The sequence below is a fragment of the Carassius carassius genome, chromosome 4 (assembly GCF_963082965.1).
Source record: "Carassius carassius chromosome 4, fCarCar2.1, whole genome shotgun sequence".
Taxonomy (NCBI): domain Eukaryota; kingdom Metazoa; phylum Chordata; class Actinopteri; order Cypriniformes; family Cyprinidae; genus Carassius; species Carassius carassius.
Genome location: NC_081758.1, coordinates 7,560,733 through 7,585,274, shown reverse-complemented (window position 1 = coordinate 7,585,274; position 24,542 = coordinate 7,560,733). Strand labels below are relative to the sequence as shown.

The 24,542-nt window shown below is 37.8% G+C and overlaps 2 protein-coding genes across 4 annotated transcripts in view; one reads left to right on the top strand and one right to left on the bottom strand.

The window, feature by feature from the left end:
* Nucleotides 1–6,081, bottom strand: part of LOC132133210 (uncharacterized) — a 367,449-nt gene extending 361,368 nt beyond the window's left edge. Inside the window, exon 1 of the mRNA XM_059545987.1 lies at nt 5,062–6,081. Coding sequence (XP_059401970.1) covers nt 5,065–5,985 — 921 coding nt within the window. The 5' untranslated portion in view covers nt 5,986–6,081 and the 3' untranslated portion in view covers nt 5,062–5,064. The remainder of the gene's footprint in view (nt 1–5,061) is intronic.
* Nucleotides 1–24,542, top strand: part of LOC132133182 (serine/threonine-protein kinase PAK 3) — a 352,144-nt gene that overhangs the window by 212,812 nt on the left and 114,790 nt on the right. For 2 of the 3 annotated variants that reach the window (XM_059545952.1, XM_059545934.1), the window contains one exon: nt 6,617–6,679. The exons of the other annotated variant lie outside the window; for it this stretch is intronic. In XM_059545952.1, the coding sequence (XP_059401935.1) occupies nt 6,617–6,679 (63 nt within the window). The remainder of the gene's footprint in view (nt 1–6,616; nt 6,680–24,542) is intronic. 3 annotated transcript variants of the gene reach the window in all.

Here is a 24,542-nt window from a genome sequence, read left to right as displayed (position 1 = left end):
AGGTGTGATGTGTTGACAGACCAGGACAGGTCAGATCAAAGCAAAGAGCAAAGAGGAGCGTGCTTCGTCTTCCTGGACCTCCTGAAGTCCACTATGACCTCCTTGGTCTTGTTGGTGTTCAAAATAAGATTATTTGTTGAACACCAATGTATCAGGTGCTGGATCTCCTCTCTGTATTGAGTCTCATCATTGTCAGATATGAGACCCACCACGGTGGTGTCGTCTGCAAACTTCACGAGCGTGTTTGTGGAATGAATAGCAGAACAGTCATGAGTAAAGAGGCTGAAGAGGACCGGGCTGAGCACACAGCCCTGCGGTGTTCCAGTGTTCAGGATCAGGGTGGAAGATGTATAGTTCCCTATCCTCACCAACTGTGGACGATTTGTGAGAAAGTCCCTGATCCAGGAACACAGTGAAACTGATAGTCCCAGGTTGTGGAGCTTCAGCACCAGCTTATCCGGGAGAACAGTGTTAAAAGCTGAGCTGAAGTCCACGAATAGCATCCTAACATAAGTGTTGGGGTGCTGCAGGTGTGTCATGGCTATATGGAGTGCTAGCGAGACAGCATCCTCCGTAGAGCGGTTCTTCTTGTAAGCGAACTGAAGGCTGTCAAGTCCAACAGGGATAGCATCTCTGATGTAATTAAGGAGGATCCTCTCAAAACACTTCATAATTACCGGGGTTAGGGCAACTGGACGATAATCATTGAGGCATGTGGCGACTGATTTTTTGGGTACAGGCACAATGATAGAGGTTTTGAGGCAAACAGGGACCATAGAAAGCTGCAGGGACAGGTTGAAAATGTCCAGGAAAACTCCTGCCAGCTGGTCAGCACATGATTTCAGAGCCCAACCCGACACCTTATCGGGTCCTGCAGCCTTGTTGATATTGATGTTCTTTAGGGTAGAACACACTTGGTGCCGCTGCAGGACTAGGGGCTGGTGCTGCTCCTCTAGTTGGGAGAGGTGTACAGTCTCTCTGCTGCTCACTGAGTCAAAGCGTGCAAAGAAGCTGTTCAGGGTATCTGGCAGAGTGGGGTCATGGCTGACCTGCCGGTCACTGTGCTTATAGTCCGTAATGGTCCTTATACCTCTCCACATATTACGTGGATTGTTGTTGTTGAAATGCTCCTCAATGCGCTGTTTATATCTGAGTTTTGCTAATTGGATACCCTTTTTCAGTTCTTTCCGGGCCCTACTGTAAGCCAGCCTGTCTCCTGACCCGTAAGCTGCGTCCCGGGCTTTAAGCAGGTGCCACACTGTGCCGTCCATCCATGGCTTCTGGTTGGGAAAAACCATAATGGTCTTTGTGGGCAGGACAACATCAGTGCAGTAATGAACATAGGACAGAACAGCAGAAGTATATTCCTCAAGATTAGCGCCCTGTTTGAACACATCCCAGTCTGTATGCTCGAAACAGTCTTGTAGTGCTGAGGAGGCCTCCTCAGTCCAGATCTGCACAGTTCTAGTAGTGGGTTTAGTCCTGCAGATCAGAGGTTTATAAGCCGGAATCAGCTTCACTGTGATGTGATCTGACATGCCCAGGTGTGGAGCTGCATGAGCTTTGTATGCTCCCGGAATGTTACAATAAACCTGATCCAGTGTATTATTTTCTCTGGTTGGAAAGTCAACGAATCTGTAAAATTTGGGAAGCACTGATTTCAGTTCTACATGGTTAAAGTCCCCAGCTGAACATTATTAATATTATTAATTAATAATTATTATATGATGCAGTCACACATGTAGCAATAATTGTTAGTTCTGTTTGTTGATTCAGGGTTAGCATCATTTGAGGTCATCTGAGGGTCAGCATCATCTCTTCTCAGGTGTTCTGGATCCAGACTGGAGCTTGTCAAAATCCTAGTTACCACGGGATGCAAATCCCGTGGCAAAACATAGAAATAAAATAGAGACATCATTAGCATAGCTGCTGATCCAACAAAGTAAAATTAGTTTAACCCAAGCTAATGAATAAAAATGCACATTTGATCAGATGCAACTACACTCATAATTTAAGAGATACATTATTCGAATGCTTGGCGAAAGAGATGCGTTTTTAATCTAGATTTAAACAGAGAGAGTGTGTCTGAACCCCGAACATTATCAGGAAGGCTATTCCAGAGTTTGGGAGCCAAATGTGAGAAAGCTCTACATCCTTTAGTGGACTTTTTAGTGGACCTAGCTATCCTAGGAACTACCAAAAGTCCAGCGTTTTGTGACCTTAGGGTGCGTGATGGGTTGTAGCGTGGTAGAAGGCTAGTTAGGTACGCAGGAGCTAAACCATTTAGGGCCTTATAGGTAAGTAATGATAATTTGTAACTGATACGGAACTTAATAGGTAGCCAGTGCAGAGACTGTAAAATTGGGGTAATATGATCATATTTTCTTGACCTCGTAAGGGCTCTAGCTGCTGCATTTTTGGCTACCTGTAGCTTGTTTATTGAAGAAGCAGGACAACCACCTAGAAGTGCATTGCAATAGTCCAGTCTAGAGGTCATGAATGCATGAACTAGCTTTACTGCATCAGAAACAGATAACGTTTTGTAGCTTGGCAATGTTTCTAAGATGGAAGAATGCAGTTTTTGTAACATTGGAAATATGATTTTCAAAAGACAAATTGATGTCTAATATAACACCCAGATTTCTGACTGTAGAGGAAGTAACAGTACATCCGTCTAGTTGCAGATTGTAATCTACAAGATTCTGTGTAGTGTTTTTTTGTTCCAATAATTAATATCTCTGTCTTATCCTAATTTAATTGGAGAAAATTATTTGTCATCCAATCTTTTACATTTTTAACACACTCTGTCAGCTTAGATAATTGAGAAGTTTCATCTGGTCTCGTTGAGATATATAGCTGAGTATCATCAGCATAACAGTGGAAGCTAATTCCGTATTTTCTAATATTACCAAGGGGCAACATGCATATTGAAAATAGAAGGGGACCTAAGACGGATCCTTGTGGCACTCCATATTTTACTGATGACAAATGAGATGACACCCCATTTAAGTAAACAAAATGGTAGAGATCGGACAGGTAGGATCTAAACCATCTTAGAGCCTGCCCTTGAATACCTGTATAGTTTTGTAATCGATCTATGAGTATGTCATGATCTATGGTGTCGAACGCAGCACTAAGATCAAGTAAGACTAGAAATGAGATGCAGCCTTGATCTGACGCAAGAAGCAGGTCATTTGTAATTTTAACAAGTGCAGTTTCTGTGCTATTGTGGGGCCTGAAACCTGACATTTAACCTGAACCTGACTGAAATTCTTCATACAGATCATTTTTATGCAGGAAGGTGCTCAATTGAGCAGACACAACTTTTTCAAAAATTTTAGACATAAATGGAAGATTTGAAATAGGCTATAATTTGCCAGTACAATAGGATCTAGTTTTGGTTTCTTAATAAGAGGCTTGATAACCGCCAGCTTGAATGGTTTTGGGACGTGACCTAAAGATAACGACAAGATAATGATATTGAGAAGTGGTTCTTCGGCTACAGGTAACAACTCTTTCAGTAATTTAGTGGGTACAGGATCTAATAAACATGTTGTTGGTTTAGATACAGTGATAAGTTTATTCAGCTCTTCCTGTCCTATATATGTAAAGCACTGCAGTTTATCTTTGGGTGCGATGGATGAAACTGAAGTGTTAGACGCTGTAGAATCTACATTCGCTATTAAGAAATTCATAAAGTCATTACTATTTAACGTTGGTGGAATATTTGAATCAGGTGGCGTCTGGTAATTTGTCAATTTAGCCACTGTGCTAAATAAAAACCTTGGATTGTTTTGGTTATTTTCAATGAGTTTGTGTATATGCTCTGCCCTAGCAGTTTTTAGAGCCTGTCTATAGCTGGACATACTGTTTTTCCATGCAATTCTAAAAACTTCCAAGTTTGTTTTTCTCCATTTGCATTCAAGACTACGAGTTTCTTTCTTGAGAGAGTGAGTATTACTGTTATACCATGGCACAGTACGTTTTTCTCTAACCTTTTTCAATTTGATGGGGGCAACAGTTTCTAATGTATTAGAGAAAATAGTGCCCATGTTGTCAGTCATTTCGTCTAATTCATGTGTATTTTTGGGTACAAATAGCAGTTGAGATAGATCAGGGAGGTTATTTGCGAATCTTTCTTTGGTGGCTGGAACAATAGTTCTGCCCAGACGGTAACGCTGAGACATATAGTTAATATCAGTTATACGCAGCATGCACGATACAAGGAAATGGTCTGTAATATCATCACTTTTAGGTACAATATCTATAGCAGTAAGATCGATTCCATGAGATATAATTAAATTTAGTGTATGATTAAAACGTGGGCCCGGTGACATTTTGCTTGACTCCAAAGGAGTTTATTAGGTCAGTAAACGCAAGTCCTTATATATCATTTGTATTATCAACGTGAATATTAAAATCTCCCATGATTAGCGCCTTATCAACTGTAACTAGAAGGTCTGAGAGGAAATCTGCTAATTCTTTTAGGAATTCTGTATACGGCCCTGGTGGTCTATACACAGTAGCCAGAGCAAGAGATACATTAGATTTATTTTGCATGTCTGACAGTGTAACATTTAGCAGAAGTATTTCAAAAGAGTTAAACCTGTATCCTGTTTTCTGGGTAACTTTGAGAATATCACTATGTATTTTTGCAACACCTCCGCCACGACCATTCTGACGTGGCTCATGCTAATAACAGTAGTTTGGTGGAGTAGACTGATTTAGACCAAAATATTCATTTGGTTTTAGCCAGGTTTCAGTCAAGCAGAGTACATTAAAACTATTATCTGTGATCATTTCATTTACAATAACTGCTTTGGGTGTGAGTGATCTAATATTTATGAGCCCAAACTTTAAAAATTGTTTTTGTTCATTTACTTTACATGTTTCTGGTTTAATCACAATTAGATTTTTTCTAGATCCTACAGTATATTTATATTTTGACCTCACTATTCGGGGAACAGACGCAGTCTTAATAGTTTTTACAGCGCAAGTACTTTTATCATTTAAGCGGGTGGAACAAAACTCATCATAATAGTTATTTGAGAATTGTCTTACTAGTCACATGGAGCGAAGTGTCCTGGAGATGTTGTCAGAAAGCAGCTCTGCTCCGACTCTGCTGTGGTGTAAGCCATCAGCGCGAAACAGCCTAGGACGCTCCCAGAAAAGATTCCAGTTATTAACAAATAGCAGTTTCTGTTCTTTACACCATGACAACAACCATTCATTTAAAGCAAAAAGTCTACTGAACCTTTCATGTCCTCGTCGATACGTGGGCAGTGGTCCTGACACGATGATCGTCGCTGCGGGCGTCGTGCTGCGAACCGTCTCAATCAGGCTGCTGAAGTCCCTCTTCAGCGTCTCCTTCTGCCGCAGCGTGGTGTCGTTAACCCCGGCGTGAAGCACAACCGCTCTGGGGCTCTCGTCGGCCTTCAGGATCGCGGGTATCTGCGCAGAAACATCGAGAACACGAGCACCAGGGAAACAATGAGTGTGCACTTTACCTTCGGCTAACGTAGCACGGACGTGTCGGACGATCGAGTCTCCGATGATCACAGCGTCGCGTCCTGTCTCGCGGAGGGGAGCGAAGCAGTTCCGGATGGAGATCTCGAAGGCAGGAGGGGGAGAAGTCGTCGCCCGGGGCTCGGCTCGCGTCCTCCGCTGTGGATGCACCCAGGGTCCGTGGTGTCCCGGCGTCGGAGTGAAGGACATCTGGGAAGATCGCATCCTGGGTGCACCGGGCCTGTGCAGAGAAACACACGGAGTAGACGTGGTGGGACTGTTAACAGCACGCTGTATACTTACCCCGGACTTGTGAGCGTCAGCCCGGGATGATTCCACCGCGGCTCTCCGCTCTCTCAGCTGGGCCTGCCTCACCTCCAGGTCGCGAATCTGCTTCCCCATGGCCTTGAGCTCGAGTTGCACAGAATGCAGCTCGAGTGTGTCCCCACCTGCAATCAAAGGTAGAGATTCATCTGCCATTAAAGCAAGTAACAGTGAGTACAGCAGTGGTAATGTGTGTGAATAGAGTATTAGCAATGTAAGCGCAGTTAGCTGCAACCACACCACTGATGCTAATGGGCTTTCTAAGGTAACTATAGACTACATACAGAAGTATGTGTTATGATGTGCTATTCATCAAGGCATTGATTATTAAAGTGTCAGGGACAGCTAAGATGTCTAAAAGATCATCATTGACAGTTAAACACACTTCCCAGATTTTATATGTCTATCTCAAACTGAATAGCTTTTCATCTGACTTTTTATGTGACCCAAAAAAAAATGCTTAGATGAATGCTCAAGCTTAATAAATATGAATTCAGATTTCATAATCCCCATACAATCAAGCTTTCAAAGTGGTGGCAAATGGAATTACATGCTTAGACTACTATAATGAAGATGCTCAATCCTTTTCTTAGTTGTGTTTTCCCCTTTACCTATTCCTTTCATAAGAATCTCACTACTAGGCCACCTTTCTTTTCTGTCTGCTTTCCTCCTGTCACACTTTACCCCATCCTCTGTTCCTTGAAATGCATTTGTAGTGTCTGAATACTTTGTGGGATTTTTGTGTCAAGTAAAATATCCTCCCGTTCTCAACCTTATTATCATTCAGAATCACCTCCTGTCTTCTGGGCCACCTGTCAGCCTTAGAACCTGCAGCGCATTATTTGACAAGGTAAAAATTCACCTTTATACTATATGGAACTACAGAAGCAGCATCATTTCACAAAGCCAATACCTCTACTGTGCAGCAATGAGTCTTGAAGGTAGAGCTTCACAGAAGAAGCAACACATTATTTGGCATGTGATACCACGACACCCAAAACCAAAATGTATTTTTATGTTCTGCACCCCTGAATCTCACAAGAGTTTCTTTCTAGGCAAGAGGGTTACTGTCTAGCCGTGCCTGTTACTTGCTATTGCTAGTTGGGGATATTCGTCATATATTGAACATTCGGTTTGGATAAAAAGAATAGTAATTATATATATATATATATATATATATATATATATATATGAACAAAAGCTTTTATTTAGAATGTGATTATCCAATATAAAATAAATAATGCTTAAATAATAAAGTGATAAAGTGACGTGACATTCAGCCAAGTATGGTGACCCATACTCAGAATTTGTGCTCTGCATTTAACCCATCCAAAATGCACACACACAGAGCAGTGAACACACACACACACACACACTGTGAGCACACACCCGGAGCAGTGGGCAGCCATTTATGCTGCGGCGCCCGGGGAGCAGTTGAGAGTTCGATGCCTTGCTCAAGGGCACCTAAGTCGTGGTATTGAAGGTGGAGAGAGAACTGTACATGCACTCCCCCCACCCACAATTCCTGCCGGCCCGGGACTCGAACTCACAACCTTTCGATTGGGAGTCCGACTCTCTAACCATTAGGCCAAGACTTCCCAAATGTGTATGTACTGTGTACATTTATTATGTATATATAAATACATAAACATACATGCATACATTTAATATAGACATATATATAAATATAAATGTTTTATATATAAACAGCATATTTTTTCTTAAATATATTCTATGTGTGTGTATTTTCATAATACATATACACAGTATATAAGCATATATTATATAAACCAAAAAAATGTATTTTGATTTGATTGTATTGTTTTTCTTAATCGTTAGACTGCACTAGTGTGTGTGAGTGTGTGTACATTATAATATTGTAATAACATAATTATATATTATAATAATAATAATTAAATACTTTAATAATTAATAACTTCTTCTTCTTATCTTCATGTGCTACATGCATCCTACATGTGTTGAACACTTCTGTAATCTCTTCCTTACATTTCAGGATTAAAGTAATCTTTAAGGCAAAATGTCTGTTTACCATTGGCATAAATATGAAAATGTATGTGAAGTTTATTCCTGTATGTGTGACCTTTACACAAACAAGGCTGCTGATTTCAGCTTGGTTTTAGTTCAGGTTAACCTTGTACACCATATGAGTTTGTTTAATGCTTACTTTTTAGGAAGCAGTGTTCTTTGTTTTCAAATGTCTTGATATATTTAATTATTTTGATAAAACAAGCTGTCTGAATTGAAGGTTTAGAATGTAGTTTATGAAGCCGAAGCTTCTTTTAGCAGCAAAAATTACACAATCGTTCATAATTCAGTAATCACAACACGGCAACTGCTTTTAAAGAACATTTATTACAAACCTAACTTGTGTTGTTGATAAGTGTGTTTTTATTAAATGGGTTATATTTCTTTATGTTTGATAGTAAATTATACTAAATTCTGACATCACTTTTGGGAATCTCCAAATTGTACCCTAGATGAAAACAGCAAAATCAAAAGACTAAAGACTTAAGTCTATGTTTTTTGTTTGTTTGTTTGTTTGTTTGTTTTTTCTAAGGTGTAAGTTTAGGGTAAAGAAGGTGTAATTACCTGTAACAATCAAAGTCAAATGGGAAGACCCTCTGATAATATAAGAACAAACTGTGGATTTCCTTTTGATTTGGTTCACTTGACATTCCATGAAAATTTCACTTTCCTCAAAAATACTACTGATACCTCATCGAATAACGGCATTTAAGAGCAAGAAATATTCAATTCAATTCAATTCAAGTTTATTTGTATAGCGCTTTTTACAATACAAATCGTTACAAAGCAACTTTACAGAAAATTATGTTTCTACAATATTTAGTAGTAGCTAGTAGTTTGTGCACGTTTGACAGGATTTTAGAAAAATAAAAATAATAATAATAATAATACAAGACGTAGTCAGCTAGATGATGAACTATCAATATTATTAATTAATAGTAATTTATAGGATGCAGTCACACATGTAGCAATATTTGTTAGTTCTGTTTGTTGATTCAAGGTTAGCATCATCTGGGGTCCTCTGAGGGTCAGCATCATCTCTTCTCAGGTGTTCTGGATCCAGACTGGAGCTTGTGTAAATCCTAGTTACCACGGGATGTAAATCCCGTGGCAAAACATAGAAACAAAATAGAGACATCATTAGCATAGCTGCTGATCCAACAAAGTAAAATTAGTTTAACCCAAGCTAAAGAATAAAAATGCAGATGCAACTACACTCACAATTTAAGAGATACATTATTCGAATGCTTGGCGAAAGAGATGCATTTTAAACTAGATTTAAACAGAGAGAGTGTGTCTGAACCCCGAACATTATCAGGAAGGCTATTCCAGAGTTTGGGAGCCAAATGTGAAAAAGCTCTACCTCCTTTAGTGGACTTTGCTATCCTAGGAACTACCAAAAGTCCAGCGTTTTGTGACCTTAGGGTGCGTGATGGGTTGTAGCGTGGTAGAAGGCTAGTTAGGTACGCAGGAGCTAAACCATTTAGGGCCTTATAGGTAAGTAATGATAATTTGTAACTGATACGGAACTTAATAGGTAGCCAGTGCAGAGACTGTAAAATAGGGGTAATATGATCATATTTTCTTGACCTGGTAAGGACTCTAGCTGCTGCATTTTGGACGACCTGTAGCTTGTTTATTGACGAAGCAGGACAACCACCTAGAAGTCCATTACAATAGTCCAGTCTAGAGGTCATGAAAGCATGAACTAGCTTTTCTGCATCAGAAACAGATAACATGTTTCGTAGCTTGGCAATGTTTCTAAGATGGAAGAATGCGGTTTTTGTAACATTGGAAATATGATTTTCAAAAGACAAATTGCTGTCCAATATAACACCCAGATTTCTGACTGTAGAGGAAGTAACAGTACATCCGTCTAGTTGCAGATTGTAATCTACAAGATTCTGTGTGGTGTTTTTTGGTCCAATAATTAATATCTCTGTCTTATCCGAATTTAATTGGAGAAAATTATTTGTCATCCAATCTTTTACATTTTTAACACACTCTGTTAGCTTAGATAATTGGGAAGTTTCATCTGGTCTCGTTGAAATATATAGCTGAGTATCATCAGCATAACAGTGGAAGCTAATTCCGTATTTTCTAATAATATTACCAAGGGGCAACATGTATATTGAAAATAGAAGGGGACCTAGGACGGATCCTTGTGGCACTCCATATTTTACTGATGATAAATGAGATGACACCCCATTTAAGTAAACAAAATGGTAGCGATCGGACAGGTAGGATCTAAACCATCTTAGAGCCTGCCCTTGAATACCTGTATAGTTTTGTAATCGATCTATGAGTATGTCATGATCTATGGTGTCGAACGCAGCACTAAGATCAAGTAAGACTAGAAATGAGATGCAGCCTTGATCTGACGCAAGAAGCAGGTCATTTGTAATTTTAACAAGTGCAGTTTCTGTGCTATGGTAGGGCCTGAAACCTGACTGAAATTCTTCATACAGATCATTTTTATGCAGGAAGGTGCTCAATTGAGCAGACACAACTTTTTCTAAAATTTTAGACATAAATGGAAGATTTGAAATAGGCCTATAATTTGCCAGTACACTAGGATCTAGTTTTGGTTTCTTAATAAGAGGCTTGATAACCGCCAGCTTGAATGGTTTTGGGACGTGACCTAAAGATAACGACGAGTTAATGATATTGAGAAGCGGTTCTTCGGCTACAGGTAACAGCTCTTTTAGTAATTTAGTGGGTACAGGATCTAATAAACATGTTGTTGGTTTAGATACAGTGATAAGTTTATTTAGCTCTTCCTGTCCTATATTTGTAAAGCACTGCAGTTTATCTTTGGGTGCGATGGATGAAACTGAAGTGTTAGACGCTGTAGAATCTACATTTGCTATTGTATTTCTAATGTTATCTATTTTATCAGTGAAGAAATTCATAAAGTCATTACTATTTAACGTTGGTGGAATATTTGAATCAGGTGGCGTCTGGTAATTTGTTAATTTAGCCACTGTGCTAAATAAAAACCTTGGATTGTTTTGGTTATTTTCAATGAGTTTGTGGATATGCTCTGCCCTAGCAGTTTTTAGAGCCTGTCTATACCTGGACATACTGTTTTTCCATGCAGTTTTAAAAACTTCCAAGTTAGTTTTTCTCCATTTGCGTTCAAGACTACGAGTTACTTTCTTGAGAGAGTGAGTATTACTGTTATACCATGGCACAGTACGTTTTTCTCTAACCTTTTTCAATTTGATGGGGGCAACAGCTTCTAATGTATTAGAGAAAATAGTGCCCATGTTGTCAGTAATTTCGTCTAATTCATGTGTATTTTTGGGTACAAATAGCAGTTGAGATAGATCAGGCAGGTTATTTGCGAATCTGTCTTTGGTGGCTGGAACAATAGTTCTGCCCAGACGGTAACGCTGAGACATATAGTTAATATCAGTTATACGCAGCATGCACGATACAAGGAAATGGTCTGTAATATCATCACATTGGGGTACAATATCTATAGCAGTAAGATCGATTCCATGCGATATAATTAGATCTAGTGTATGATTAAAACGATGAGTGGGCCCGGTGACATTTTGCTTGACTCCAAAGGAGTTTATTAGGTCAGTAAACGCAAGTCCTAATGTATCATTTGCATTATCAACGTGAATATTAAAATCTCCCATGATTAGCGCCTTATCAACTGTAACTAGAAGGTCTGAGAGGAAATCTGCAAATTCTTTTAGGAATTCTGTATACGGCCCTGGTGGTCTATACACAGTAGCCAGAGCAAGAGATACATTAGACTTCTTTTGCATGTCTGACAGTGTAACATTTAGCAGAAGTACTTCAAAAGAGTTAAACCTGTATCCTGTTTTCTGGGTAACATTGAGAATATCACTATATATTGTTGCAACACCTCCTCCACGACCAGTCTGACGGGGCTCATGCTTATAACAGTAGTTTGGTGGAGTAGACTCATTTAGACCAAAATAATCATTTGGTTTTAGCCAGGTTTCAGTCAAGCAGAGTACATCAAAACTATTTTCTGTGATCATTTCATTTACAATAACTGCTTTGGGTGTGAGTGATCTAATATTTATGAGCCCAAACTTTAAAAATTGTTTTTGTTCATTTACTTTACATTTTTCTGGTTTAATTACGATGAGATTTTTTCTAGATCCTACATTATATTTTGACCTCACTATTCGGGGAACAGACACAGTCTTAATAGTTTTTACAGCACAAGTACTTTTATCATTGAAGCGGGTGGAACAAAACTCATCATAATAGTTATTAGGGAATTGTCTTACTAGTCATGAGCAGAGCTGAACATTCTCTTCGTTTTTCCTTCAAACAACTTTCTGGAAGAAATTTTATCTATCAAGTTACACACAATCAATTACATGCTGCAGCGGACAACACTCTTCTTATCCCTTGCTGTGAGTCTTCGGATTAAGACTTGGATGACCTTTCATAATTGCCTCTCCTGCACAGAACCAATCAAAGAATCTGATGGCCACGAGAAATGCATCTTCTGCCAGGGTTGTGCAGAGGCTGCGCTTGGGGGATTGGACTCTCCCCACTGCTGAGAAATGAGCCTCTGGACTCTTCAGGTTTGTATGGCCATCATTCAAGGTTGATGATCTGGCCAAGCAGGCTCTGCCACGCTCTTCCTCTCCTGCCTTCTTTGAGCCGAGGAGGAAGATGCACAAGATCCTAATGTGAACCGATCAGCGTTCATTGTAGCAACACCTCCCCATTTACCTTTTGGACGTGGCTCATCTTTATAAAGTAATCTTGGGGGGTAGACTAATTTAAAATAATGTAATCATCTTGTTCTAGCCAGTTGCTGTCAAACAGAGCTTCTAAGTCTTGGTTATGATCAGTAATCAAATGATTACAAAAAGTGCATTCGTAGAAAGGGACCTGATATTCAATAAGCCAAGCTTTATCCTTGGTTTATCCATATTACGTGTTTTTTATTATTATTATTATTATTATTATTATTATTATTATTATTATTATTGAACAATTGTTACTCTTAAATTGGATTGGGCGTTTTTTGTATTTTTTAGTTCACGTTACAGACAATGTGCCATATTTCTAGAGAGAAGAGCAGCACCACCCCAGGAGGGATGAAGACCATCTCTTATTAACAGATCAGTTCTGCCCCAAAAACTTGTCCAATTGTCAATGAAACCCATGTTATTCTGCAGGCACCAGTTAGACAGCCAGCCTTTGAGAGATGACAGTCTGCTATGTATCTCATCACCATGGTAAGCAGGGAGGAGTTAGGGTTAGGGTGGAGCATATTTAAGAAGGTGAAACCACAGTTTCAAGCATAATGACTGTAACCCACAGGATCATAGCACCAAGACAAATCATACAGGGGCACTGGCAAAAACTGTTACATAGTAGAGATCAACGCGCACTAACAGTCAGGCTGCCACGATACAGATTGTGTGAGTGGCGACTGCTCCAGCGCTGTCATTGTCATGACATCATACCTAGCTGACCTAGTGGAACCCCACAGCCCAGAAAGGGGGACGGGGCCTCCCAGATATCCCACCGGCTCAGTGCACAAGCCGTAACATGAATCATAAAACATCAAGAAGCAGTAAACTGGCCTACCTTGAGTGAGAAGACTTGAACCAAAAGAACCAGAGATGCCATTGTTTAAGAACAAGAACAATTATTTTCTTTTTAATAAATAATTTATACATAATAACATAAACATACATAATAACTTTCCCTGCTTGATGGAAATGGTTGTCAGGTATTCACAACAAAACACTCCCAACCTGCAGACATGAAAAACAACCCATGGCAACAGTGATAAAGTAGCCCAATTCCACGGGAAAACTGTGGACTTGGCAACACTGATGGATATAATGTCTACAACGGACACGAGCGCTGTCACGGCACGACCACAACAACTTGACTTTTCTAATTTGGTTTGGTCTCCTTGCTACACTATTTGTAATAAGGTTTTCCTCTGCTCTGTCTGTACATATCCATGCAAGTACAATTTTAGCTGGATTATTTGTGTCCCCTTCAAAAATTTATTTTGAGATATTTTGTGTTTATTGTTCCCCCAACTGTAAGACGAAATTTAACATGTAAACAAAACTTGATAAGTCCTTTTTAGTGAATCAGCCCACATTATTCAGGCAACGCTGCAAGGCTGCAACTATAATCACTTCGAAAAGATGCGCTAGCTGAGAGGAGTTTTGTCAAAGCTGTCTAGAAGTGATTGAGGATGGATAATTTTGACGAACATGAACATGAAAATAAAATAATCAGGTCTTTGCTAAAGCGGCACGTTGAGGTGGTGAAGGAAAAGCATCATGTATAGCCTGTAATCACAACAACACAGTTCAGGCATCTATATTGTCAGATGAGGAGATTACAAAGATTACCTTTGAGTTTTTTTGTTTAACTCTGAAACATAAAATGTGGAGTTACTAGCTTTTGCCACAAAAAAAAAAAAAAAAGTTGGAGTTATCTGTTTAAAACATACTTTCAATTAAATGTACTTTTGTAATAAACCGTATTTTTTTGTTTTTGTTTGTTTGTTTGCTTGTTTTTTGAGAGAGAGAGAGTTATTATTACTTAATCAAAACAACCCAACTGCAGTTTGATTGATATTACTTTGAATGCACTATCTATCTATATATATAGTCATGTTACATGGGGGTGAGGAGCAAGGAGATTTCTTCAACATGGAATTTTCATTCAAAGTTGTGGAAAACACAGTATCTCACAGACATTTAACAGCTGACAGCAAACTCAACATTGGAACACTATTTATACACAGGAAAAGACAATGAGAAGACGAGACACACCTCGGGCCCGTTTCAGAAAGGAGGTTAAGTGAAAACTCTGAGTATGTTAACCCTGTTTCTTCTGTTTAAGAATGGGAGGTTTGTCAAACCCGAGAAAGCAGGGTAAGTCAAGCCCATTTCTGAAAGAGAGGTAACTTATACTCAGGGTCAGTTACCGTTGTAACTTACTCTATGAACCTAACCTGGTCAGGAGCAGGTTTTCTTCGGTAAACCCAGAGTTTCTTTCTGGCTACTCCCCCTTTTTAAACACTTCATTGATGCATGCTGGAAAAATGCTCCTCTTACTTAGTGTTTTTTTTCTTCCTTTTTTTTCCCACAAGTACAAATATAATAAAAATTATAAAATAAAGATGGATTTTCTATATAAGAAATTGATATAAGATACTTAATCTTGTTTCCTGGGGGAATCTAAATTAAGTGCATTTTACTTAAGTAAAATTATATGCCAGTGTGATAATAAAAATAATCTTAATGCAAATGGAAAACAATATTATTCTGAGTGTCTATTACTAAGTGCAAATCTACTGTAGCTCCGCCCTCCATCGACACATAAGGTTAAGTACGACACATTTGAATAACAGCTTCCATGGTGTAGGCAGTAATGTTTTGGGCACGGAAAACTAGCTTGTAATGCGATTGAATGGGTTAGAGTCTGGCTTTTGTCGAGCTCATTCTTCTCCCTTTTCACATTAGAATTTATTTTCAATAAAAATGATTTTTTTTTTTCTAAAAGTGGAAGTAAAGTGCCTAATGAGTGTTTAATAATGAAACAACTATTTATAATTGTAATAAATATAATCATTTACAATATGTTATTATTGCATCCTGTTAATGTATAACAATAGTGAGGTGCAAATGAGCCTAGTATGTATTTGCCAGTATAAAGTATAACTAGGATTTAATTATTATTTACACTTAGCCTGTTGCAAAGAACTGCTACTTTTACATGGTAAATAGAATATATCACGATTTTCACTGTACATTTTTTCTGTAAATAGCATCTAGAGCTACTTGCACTTAGCATACTTTAAATTGGATCTATCGCTAAGAAAGTATGCTAATTCCACTTAGTTTAAATAGCCACTGCCATATTTTTCTTACTCTATTGGCAGATCATTTGTAAAATAAGAACATTGCACTTAAAATATTATTATTAATATTATTATTTTATATATATTTTTTCTCATGAGATACCATAAAATGATTAGCTATTAGTTCATTAATCTAACGTTCTGCCAGTTTTCCCTTGTGATATTATAACAGTGATAAGAATTATATTTGTATTGAGTCCGAAGTATGCAGACGGCATTTTGGCGGGAGCTGTTGCCATGGTGAATCGTAATATCGGTGCTCCATTGATAATGGCTTTTAATAGTTGTGGTGCATGCACTTAACTCTGAGTCAGTCAATTTAGAGTTGATTAAACTAATTTCAGCTGTTCTGTAAACGAAAACTCAAGAGTTTCCCATCTCAGGGTAAGTCAACTCAGAGCTCAAGTTTAAACTCAGAGTTGGTTAAACCTCCTTAGTGAAATTGGCCCCAGGTTTGCTAAGGTTGATGAATGATAAATGAACTCGCAAAAACTGAATCTCGGGCAGGGGGGCCAGCAGAGCTAAGAATTTAGAAATTTGGAAAGTGCTAACCAAGAGGATGGGAATCATTTGAGTTCTTTCCAGAGCGATTATTTTATATTTCTACTGAGATGTGATCCAAAAGTAGGTTTTTCCAAACAGCGATATGGATTTTGTTTTTTGTTTTCCCATTTATGAAGATGTTTTTTTTGGTGATAGCTAGCACGACCAGCAAAGTTTTACTGTTCATGTGATTCAGGTCGATTGTGGAGTTGTCTCCGAGTAGACAGAGAGATGGGTAAGATGTGATGGAGCAGCCAAAGAAGGCGGATAAAATCTTTGTAACCTTTACCCAGAGTTGTTTTATAGGGGTGCAGTGCCAAAGTGCATGAATATATGTGTCCCTGCAGTTTTGAGTGCAGTGTGGACAGATGTCTGAAGTGGAGCCCATTTGAAATAATTTCCGTCCAGTGAGGTGAGTCCTGTGGATAGTCTTGTATTGTATTAGCTGTAGGTTAATATTTTTGGTCATGAGAAAAGTATTTTTGCAGACTTGAGTCCAGAAATGGGAATCAGTGTTAATAGATAAATCCAATTCCCATTTAGCAGTGGGAAGACAATATTGTCTGTTTGTATCACTATTTTATAAATTTTGGATAGTAGTTTTTTGGAGGATTGAATATTAATTAGTTGTTAGATAGGTAAGGGCAAGTTCTAATTGACCATTGGGGTGTTAGTGGTTGATTTAATGGATGATTTAATTAATGATTTAATCTGTAGGTATTGTAGGAATTGTTTGTCTGTGATGCCAAATTTCTGGACCAAGTCCTCAAATGTAGAGAAATTGCCACTGATGAAAATATGTTGCAGATGAGTAATAACTTTATCTTTCCAACAACTGAGTGTTTCATTATTGCAAGTGAAATCAGGGTTATTCCAAATTTATGGAATTTCATTTGGTTCAATAAAAATGAACGAAACTTTATAAAACTGAACGTAACTTTTTCAGAAACTATCAAGATATGCCATTACAAAAGAAGAAAAACACAATGGAAATGAAAAAAATTTAACAGGCTCTTCAAATATGTTTCATTTTTTGTAAAAATTTTTCAAAGATTTGTTTTCGCTAATTGTGGATTCTGAATGCATTGCCACAGATTTCGCTTTTGCTTCGCAGTTTTTCATTTGGTGTTTTGACACAAACGTATCGTGGGGGTGGGTTTAATAGTGATCTACTCTGATTGGATAGTGAGCTTTTGTTGGACAGGTGCTCTCTGAGCTGCAAGTACAGACGCCACTCAGTAGCGCGCATATTGGAAAGCTCTCGCGCTGATTTGTATTACTAAATATGTAAATAATATTTGACCTTCGATTGTCTCAGTCTGTAAAGATGAGCTTGTCCTTCAAGTAGACTTGTGCCGGTATTCGATAATGCGATATATTGCGGTGATTAATATGCACGATATTGTTATCATGGGCACTTCTAAATACCGTGAATAAATATACATTACAAATTATTTAGAATTTGGAATGCATTTTAAGAATATTATTCCCATCAGCTGCTTAAACTGCACAACATCGCTGTATGCTGCTTGAAAGAGCGCATGCGCTCTGATGTGAACAAGCATGGATGAGAAGCACATGGAGGAACACATGAGAGATGCGCTGAATGAAAGCACATTCACTCTCTGACAGCAGATGGCACTAAATGCAGCATAAAATAATCTTAAATAACCATTCAGATTTGTGTTTTCCCTATGGTGTTTATTACAGAGCCAACTACTGAAATAATTAGACTTAATAGGCTATTTATCTTCAAACATTCATTTTTTTTTTTAAATCTGGACTACAAATGCCCTAGATATTGTTTGAAAGTGTTTTGATCTTTTATTGTTCATTCACACTTTACATTATGGCTTCATTAGTTAACATAAACTGCCAATAAAAAATTATTCTGAACATTCATTAATCTTAGGTATTCCAATATTTAATAACACATTGTTAAAACTGAAAGTTGCAACTGTTTATTTAATGAGCTAACATGAACTAAGACTTGTATTTTTTAACAAAGATTAATAACTTCTATAGTAAATGTAGCTATTGCTCATTGTTTAGCTGTGCATTTATTGAATGGGCACTATGCGATGTCCGAACTGATTACACTATATTTTATGTATTGCACTGTATTTTATGTAAAATCATTTTCTATTTTTAAACTGTCTTAAATTCATTTTAAGTCAATTTTTAATTCATTTTCATTTTCAAGTTCTTAAATTGCTTGTTTTATTTTTGTGATTTTTTTTCTTCATTTTTACTTTATTTTTGAATTACCATTGTGTACGAAATGTGCTATATAAATAAACTTGCCTTGCCTTGCCTTGCCTTAAATGTTAATGCATTAACTAAGGTTAACTAATGAGGTCTTATTGTAAACAGATACCTATTGGTTTTTATAGTTCTTTTGCACTTTAATGTGTAAAACATTTAATTTTTATATATTTTTCTGTATTGTTTTATTGTTTTAAATGTTTAGTTATTTTTGTTATAAGAAAAAAAAGTTATTTAACCTGTTATGCTGTATTATGACCACTTTTTAAAACAAAATTTCAATACCGTGATAATACCGTATACCGTGATAAAAGCATTATCAATTAACCGGAAAATTTGCTACCGGCATATCCCTACCTTCAAGGCAGTTTGAAGTAAGCCTGTGTTACTGAATGACAATAATAACCCGCAACAAACTGTTGCAAACTGTAACATGAAAAACTTGTATCAATGTTATTGGTTACTTCAGTAACACAAGCTTACTTCAAGCTGCCTTGAAGGACAAAATGAGGAGGAAGATGACAGCGAGAGAATCACAGCGAGAGCTTTTTTTCTATTTTTATTAATGCATATAACAAAAACATACACAAGTATAAACATACATCACATAATATCCACCAAAAAAAACAAAAGGCAGAGCAAATTCTAACAGTCCTAATAGCTTTCTTATTAGTAGATACTCAGATTACATTCAATTTTTCAATTGTTTCAGTTTTCCATTTCTTTTAGGAAAACAGATAAGACAGGTTTACACTTGGAGAATTTGCATTTGTGAATTTGAAACTTGTTTAGGGAAAAAAATAAATTGATAACAAAACTGATATATTTGTTTGTGGGGTCAGAGTCATAATAACCAAATATAATGTTTTTCATATGTACTGAGAAGCCTGGCAAAACATCTTACACTTTACAAATACAACAATATCATCCCAAAATTTCTGAGTGTAGTGACGTGACCAAAATAAGTGTAGCCTACAGTTTCTTCAGAACTCAAACAAAAAGAGCATGTAAGATCAATGTCAGATTTAAATCTTTGTATAAACCTCTTTACAGGGTAGAACCTGTGTATGAGCTTAAAATAAATTTATTTCACTTTGTGAAAAATAATTTTTGCGGTAGAGACCAGATTTAATCACCGCGAGAGCTTTGCAATATGCACGCCACTGAGTGGCGTCTGTACTTGCAGCTCAGAGAAAAACCTGTCCATCAAAAGCACACTATCCAATCAGAGTAGATCTCTTTTAACCCCACCCCCACGAGAGGTTTGTGTCAAAACACCAAACGAAAAACTGCGAAGCAAAAGCGAATTCTGTGGCAATGCATTCAGAATCAACGGTTAGCTAAAATGAATCTTTGAAAAACATTAACAAAGAATGAAGTATATTTGAAGAGCCTGTTAAATTTGTGCAACTGAGTTTATTTTTTCATTGTGTTTTTCTTCTTTTGTATATTTTTGATAGTTTCTGAAAAAGTTACGTTCAGTTTTATAAAGTTATGATCATTTTTATTGAACCTAATGTAATTCCATACAAATTGGGGTGAGTTTCAAATGTGAAAGCTGTGTGTTTGTAATATTGTGGAATTTCCACCAGGCTGTCAGACTTGAGCTAATTGTAGGTTCTTTGAAACAGGAGTGTTTTTTTTAATTTTCTGGGTAAAAAAAAAGCAGGTCTGAGATGTTAAAGTTATCACACAAATTTTGTTCCAAGTCTAGCCAGGTGATATCGGATTGGTTAGGGTGAATCCATCTGTATACATATTGCAAATGATTTGCCAAACAGTATAAAGCAAAATTTGGTGCTTCTAATCCTCCTTGGCTCTTTGGTTTCTGAAGGGTGGATAATTTTATTCTTGGAGTCTTATTTTTCCAATAGAATTTTATAATTGCTGAGTCTAGGGATTTAAACCAGGCAGTGGTTGGTTGTATTGGTGTCATTGAAAGTAGACAGTTTATTTTGGGTAATATTGTCATTTTGATTGTGGCTATCCTGCCCATGATGGAAAGTGGTAGGTTTGCCCAGCGATGGATGTCTTCCTGAATTGATTTTAGAAGTGGGTTGAAATTTAATGTAAATAGATCTGACAGCCTGGTAGAAACTCTTACACCCAAGGTGATATGATCAGTGTATAGGGGTATAGGTAATGTGATGGCTGCTGCATCCCAGATTTTGGATTGTAATGGGAGAACAGATGATTTATCCCAGTTAATCGAGTATTCTGATATGTTGGCAAATGAGTGTATGATTTTGATTGTTTCTTGTAATGAAATTAGAGGGTTCTCTAAGAATAGTAGTATGTCATCTGCATAGAGGCAAATTTTATGATGCATATTTTTAGTCCTGATGCCTGTAATGAGTGTGTCTTGGCTTATGGCGGCTGCTAGAGGTTCAATAAAAATAGTGAACAGTTGAGGTGATAGTGGGCATCCTTGTGCAATGTAAAATTTTGTGAGGATAGTCCATTTGTGGTGATAGTGGCTGTTGGTGAAGTGTGTAATAGTTTAAACCATTTAATAAATGATTCCCCAAAAACCAAACCGCTCTAATGTGGAAAACAAGAATTTCCAATTTACTCTGTCAAATGCCTTCTCGGCGTCTAACGTGACAATGATTGTGTTATTTTCTTGAATTGTACATTGATGCATAATATTGAACATTCTGCGTGTATTGCTTGCGGCTAGTCTGCCTTTAACAAAACCTGTTTGATCGGGATGAATTATGGATGGAATAAACTTTTCTAATCTAATTGCTAGAGCCTTTGCCATGATTTTGTTGTCTACATTAAATAATGAAATTGGTCTATAACTCGATGGTAGAGTCTGATCCTTATTGGGTTTGAGTAGAAGTGAAACTGATGCTATGTTAGAGGTTACCGGAAGCCTAGAGTTGTGTTTTGATTCGGTTATCATTCGGATGAAGAGTGAGGCCAAATTGACCAAAAGTGTTTGTAGAACTCAGCAGGGATGTCATCTGGACCAGGTGTTTTGTTATTTGGCATTAAAATAAGTGCAGCCTGAAATTCAGCTTGAGATATTGGAGTTTCTAAATTATTTTTTTGGTCCTCGTTAATTTGAGGTAAATTAAATTTCTTTATTGTCTGGGTCTTTTTCTGACGAGAAGAGCTGTTTTTAAAACTGATAGAATATTTGATTGATTCCAATTGGTGAGTGGATAAGCTCCCCTGCTGAGTCCTGTATTGCTGTTATCATAGTTTTTTTCTTTGTTTCTTTTTATTTGATTTGCAAAGCCAACTATTTACCAGATTATTAAGTTGGCTTGAGAAAGCCAACTTACTGAAATCCTATTTAAACTTCTTCTTCTTATTATTATTATTTTTCTGATCGCAAATTTTTGGACACTAACTCCTCCTAGACCGTTCAAGCTACATACTCCAAACTCGGGTCAGACCTTCATACTGTTCTGACTTGGTGTGCTATATCTTTTCAGATTGGTTTGAGTTACGGTTTTCTTAAAAGTTAAAGGCCATGTTGCAGGTTAACCACCACTTTCGATTAATGGGTACATAAATCACTCAAGATATGTATATCATTTTTAAAATGTCTCAAAAATAGTCTTAAAGACCTATTTTTTAAGTTTTTGGTATTAACTGTTTTTTTATGCAACTCGGCGATGACGTACGTTGGGGAGAAGTCGAGGAAAGGTAGCCTCAGTCTAGTATGATGCCGCGTTCCAGGCAACCCTTAACCCGTGTTTTTCCAACCTTAAACCCATGAAAGTGCACAGGAACGGCAATCAAACTCGTGACTTCCCGCCCGTGAACTCGTGTCTCGTACTAGATCGATGTACTCCGAGTTCTGAGGTCACACAGCACGCGAAACAACAATGACAGCCCCTACGGATAGTACTGCCTACGGATGCAGTTTATGCAAGTGGCACACGTTGAAAAAACGATTTTAGATCAATTTACCGTTGTAATAAAAAAATAATAATCTAGTTACAATTCCTTGCACTCAGAAAGTTTGGCGTAACTTGCCTGGAACGGTACAAAGTCGTTAGTCGTGGTATGAAATAGTGATTGCGAGCTCAAAAACCTGCCTGGAACGCAGCATCAGAACTAACGTTATAGCGACTGACTGGGATGAGGAACATGTATGATGACCTGCAGGTGTGTAATTTCGAACCTGCCAGACGTGAGAGGGCAAATGAGGAATTGCCAAGAACTGATGTCCGTCAAAGCTTATTAAATGCATGGTCCGAAGAGAATGAGTGGAGAGTTGGTGAAGTGTCCTGGTGAGTTGCTATCGTTTAGCATCGTAGCAATGAGCACTGGAGCCAGTGTTGCCAACTTCTTTCAATGGAAAGTAGCTTAACCCTGCCTGAAAAGTCGCTAAATGCCGCTAGATGACGTCATATGCTAATTAGCATATTAATGACGTAAGTGCGTCATATTATCTTGCCCTGTCTGTGCTAATGTACTGCATTTTAATGCAGCCAAAATTCTCAATAAAACGTTTTTTTTATTATTATATTTTAATGTTTCTGTTGTCCGACAACGGAATTAATATTATAATGACTGAAACGCGGTCCATTAAGACTGCATAACCAGCTCCAGATGTTAATCTCTGCACTAAAATCCTACTCACGACATTGTCTAATGAAATCACATACACATAAGATTAAGACAATGGTTGTACTGTGATTTCGGCTTTACGTGCATGTAAAATAGAGTTAGAAGCAACAGAATATCTTTTTTTAACTGAAGGTGCTGCTCCTCTCTGCTCGCTGAATAGAGCAGATGCAGAGAGAGAGAGAGGCGTGTGCGCGCCCTGGGAGAGAGAGAGAGAGAGAGAGAGAGAGAGAGAGAGATCATGCTCGTGCGGCACTACCGGAGAGTCTCAGAGGCTAAATAAGGTCTGTCAAAAAAAGTCGCTAGATTTGTCGCTAGTCGCTTTTTTGGAAAAAAGTCGCTATGAGGGTCTGGAAAGTCGCTAAATCTAGCGACAAAGTCGCTAAGTTGTCAACACTGACTGGAGCTAGTCTACGAGCAGCAGTGCACAATAATGACACACACACACACACACATATAAATATATATTATTATTATTTATTTATTTATTTATTTTTTTACTGTCATTGAGTAGCACCAAGTGAAAAATCAACGTTTTCTTTATATCTAGTGGCAGTGATCATGATGTTAGTTCAGATAAGTACCGGTAACCTTTGTCATAGTGTCGTAGAACTGGTAAACCTTGTCTTGGTCATCTAGAAATAGAAGGCATCATGCTAGCTATATGGACGTTTCTAAGCGTTTATCTCTTCCTCCGGTGAAAATGTTGTTGCAAACGTAGTGTTTGGCAGGTGCTTGTGTGGGTGCTGTCCCATGGAAACTGGGCTGAAAAGTTTGTGCTGTAGGGAAGTGAGTGCGTTTGGGTCGCTGTTGGTCGATATCTATCTAATCTGTCTGTCTGTTTATCTATCTATATATGTAGTCTATCTATCTATATATATCTATGTATTTATCTATAATCTGCGCTATCTGAATACTAGCAACATGCTAGTCGCATGCTAATCAGGTTAGAAACATGCTAACAACATGCTAATCATGCTAAAATTATGCTAGCAACATGCTAGTCGCATGCTAGTCATGCTTGAAACATGCTAGCAACATGCTAATCATGCTAGAAACATGCTAACGACATGCTAGCAACATGCTAATCATGCTAGAAAAATGCTAGCAACATGCTAGTCATAGTGAAATCATGCTAGTCGCATTCTAGTCATGCTTGAAACATGCTAGCAACATGCTAATCATGCTAGAAACAAGTTAGCAACATGCTAATCATGCTAACAACATGCTAATCGTGCTAGCAAGATGCTAGTCGCATGCTAGTCATGCTAGAAACATGCTTATCATGCTAGAAACATGCTAGCAACGTTAATAATGCTAAAATCATGCTAGCAACATGTTAATCATGTTAAAATCATGCTAGAAACAT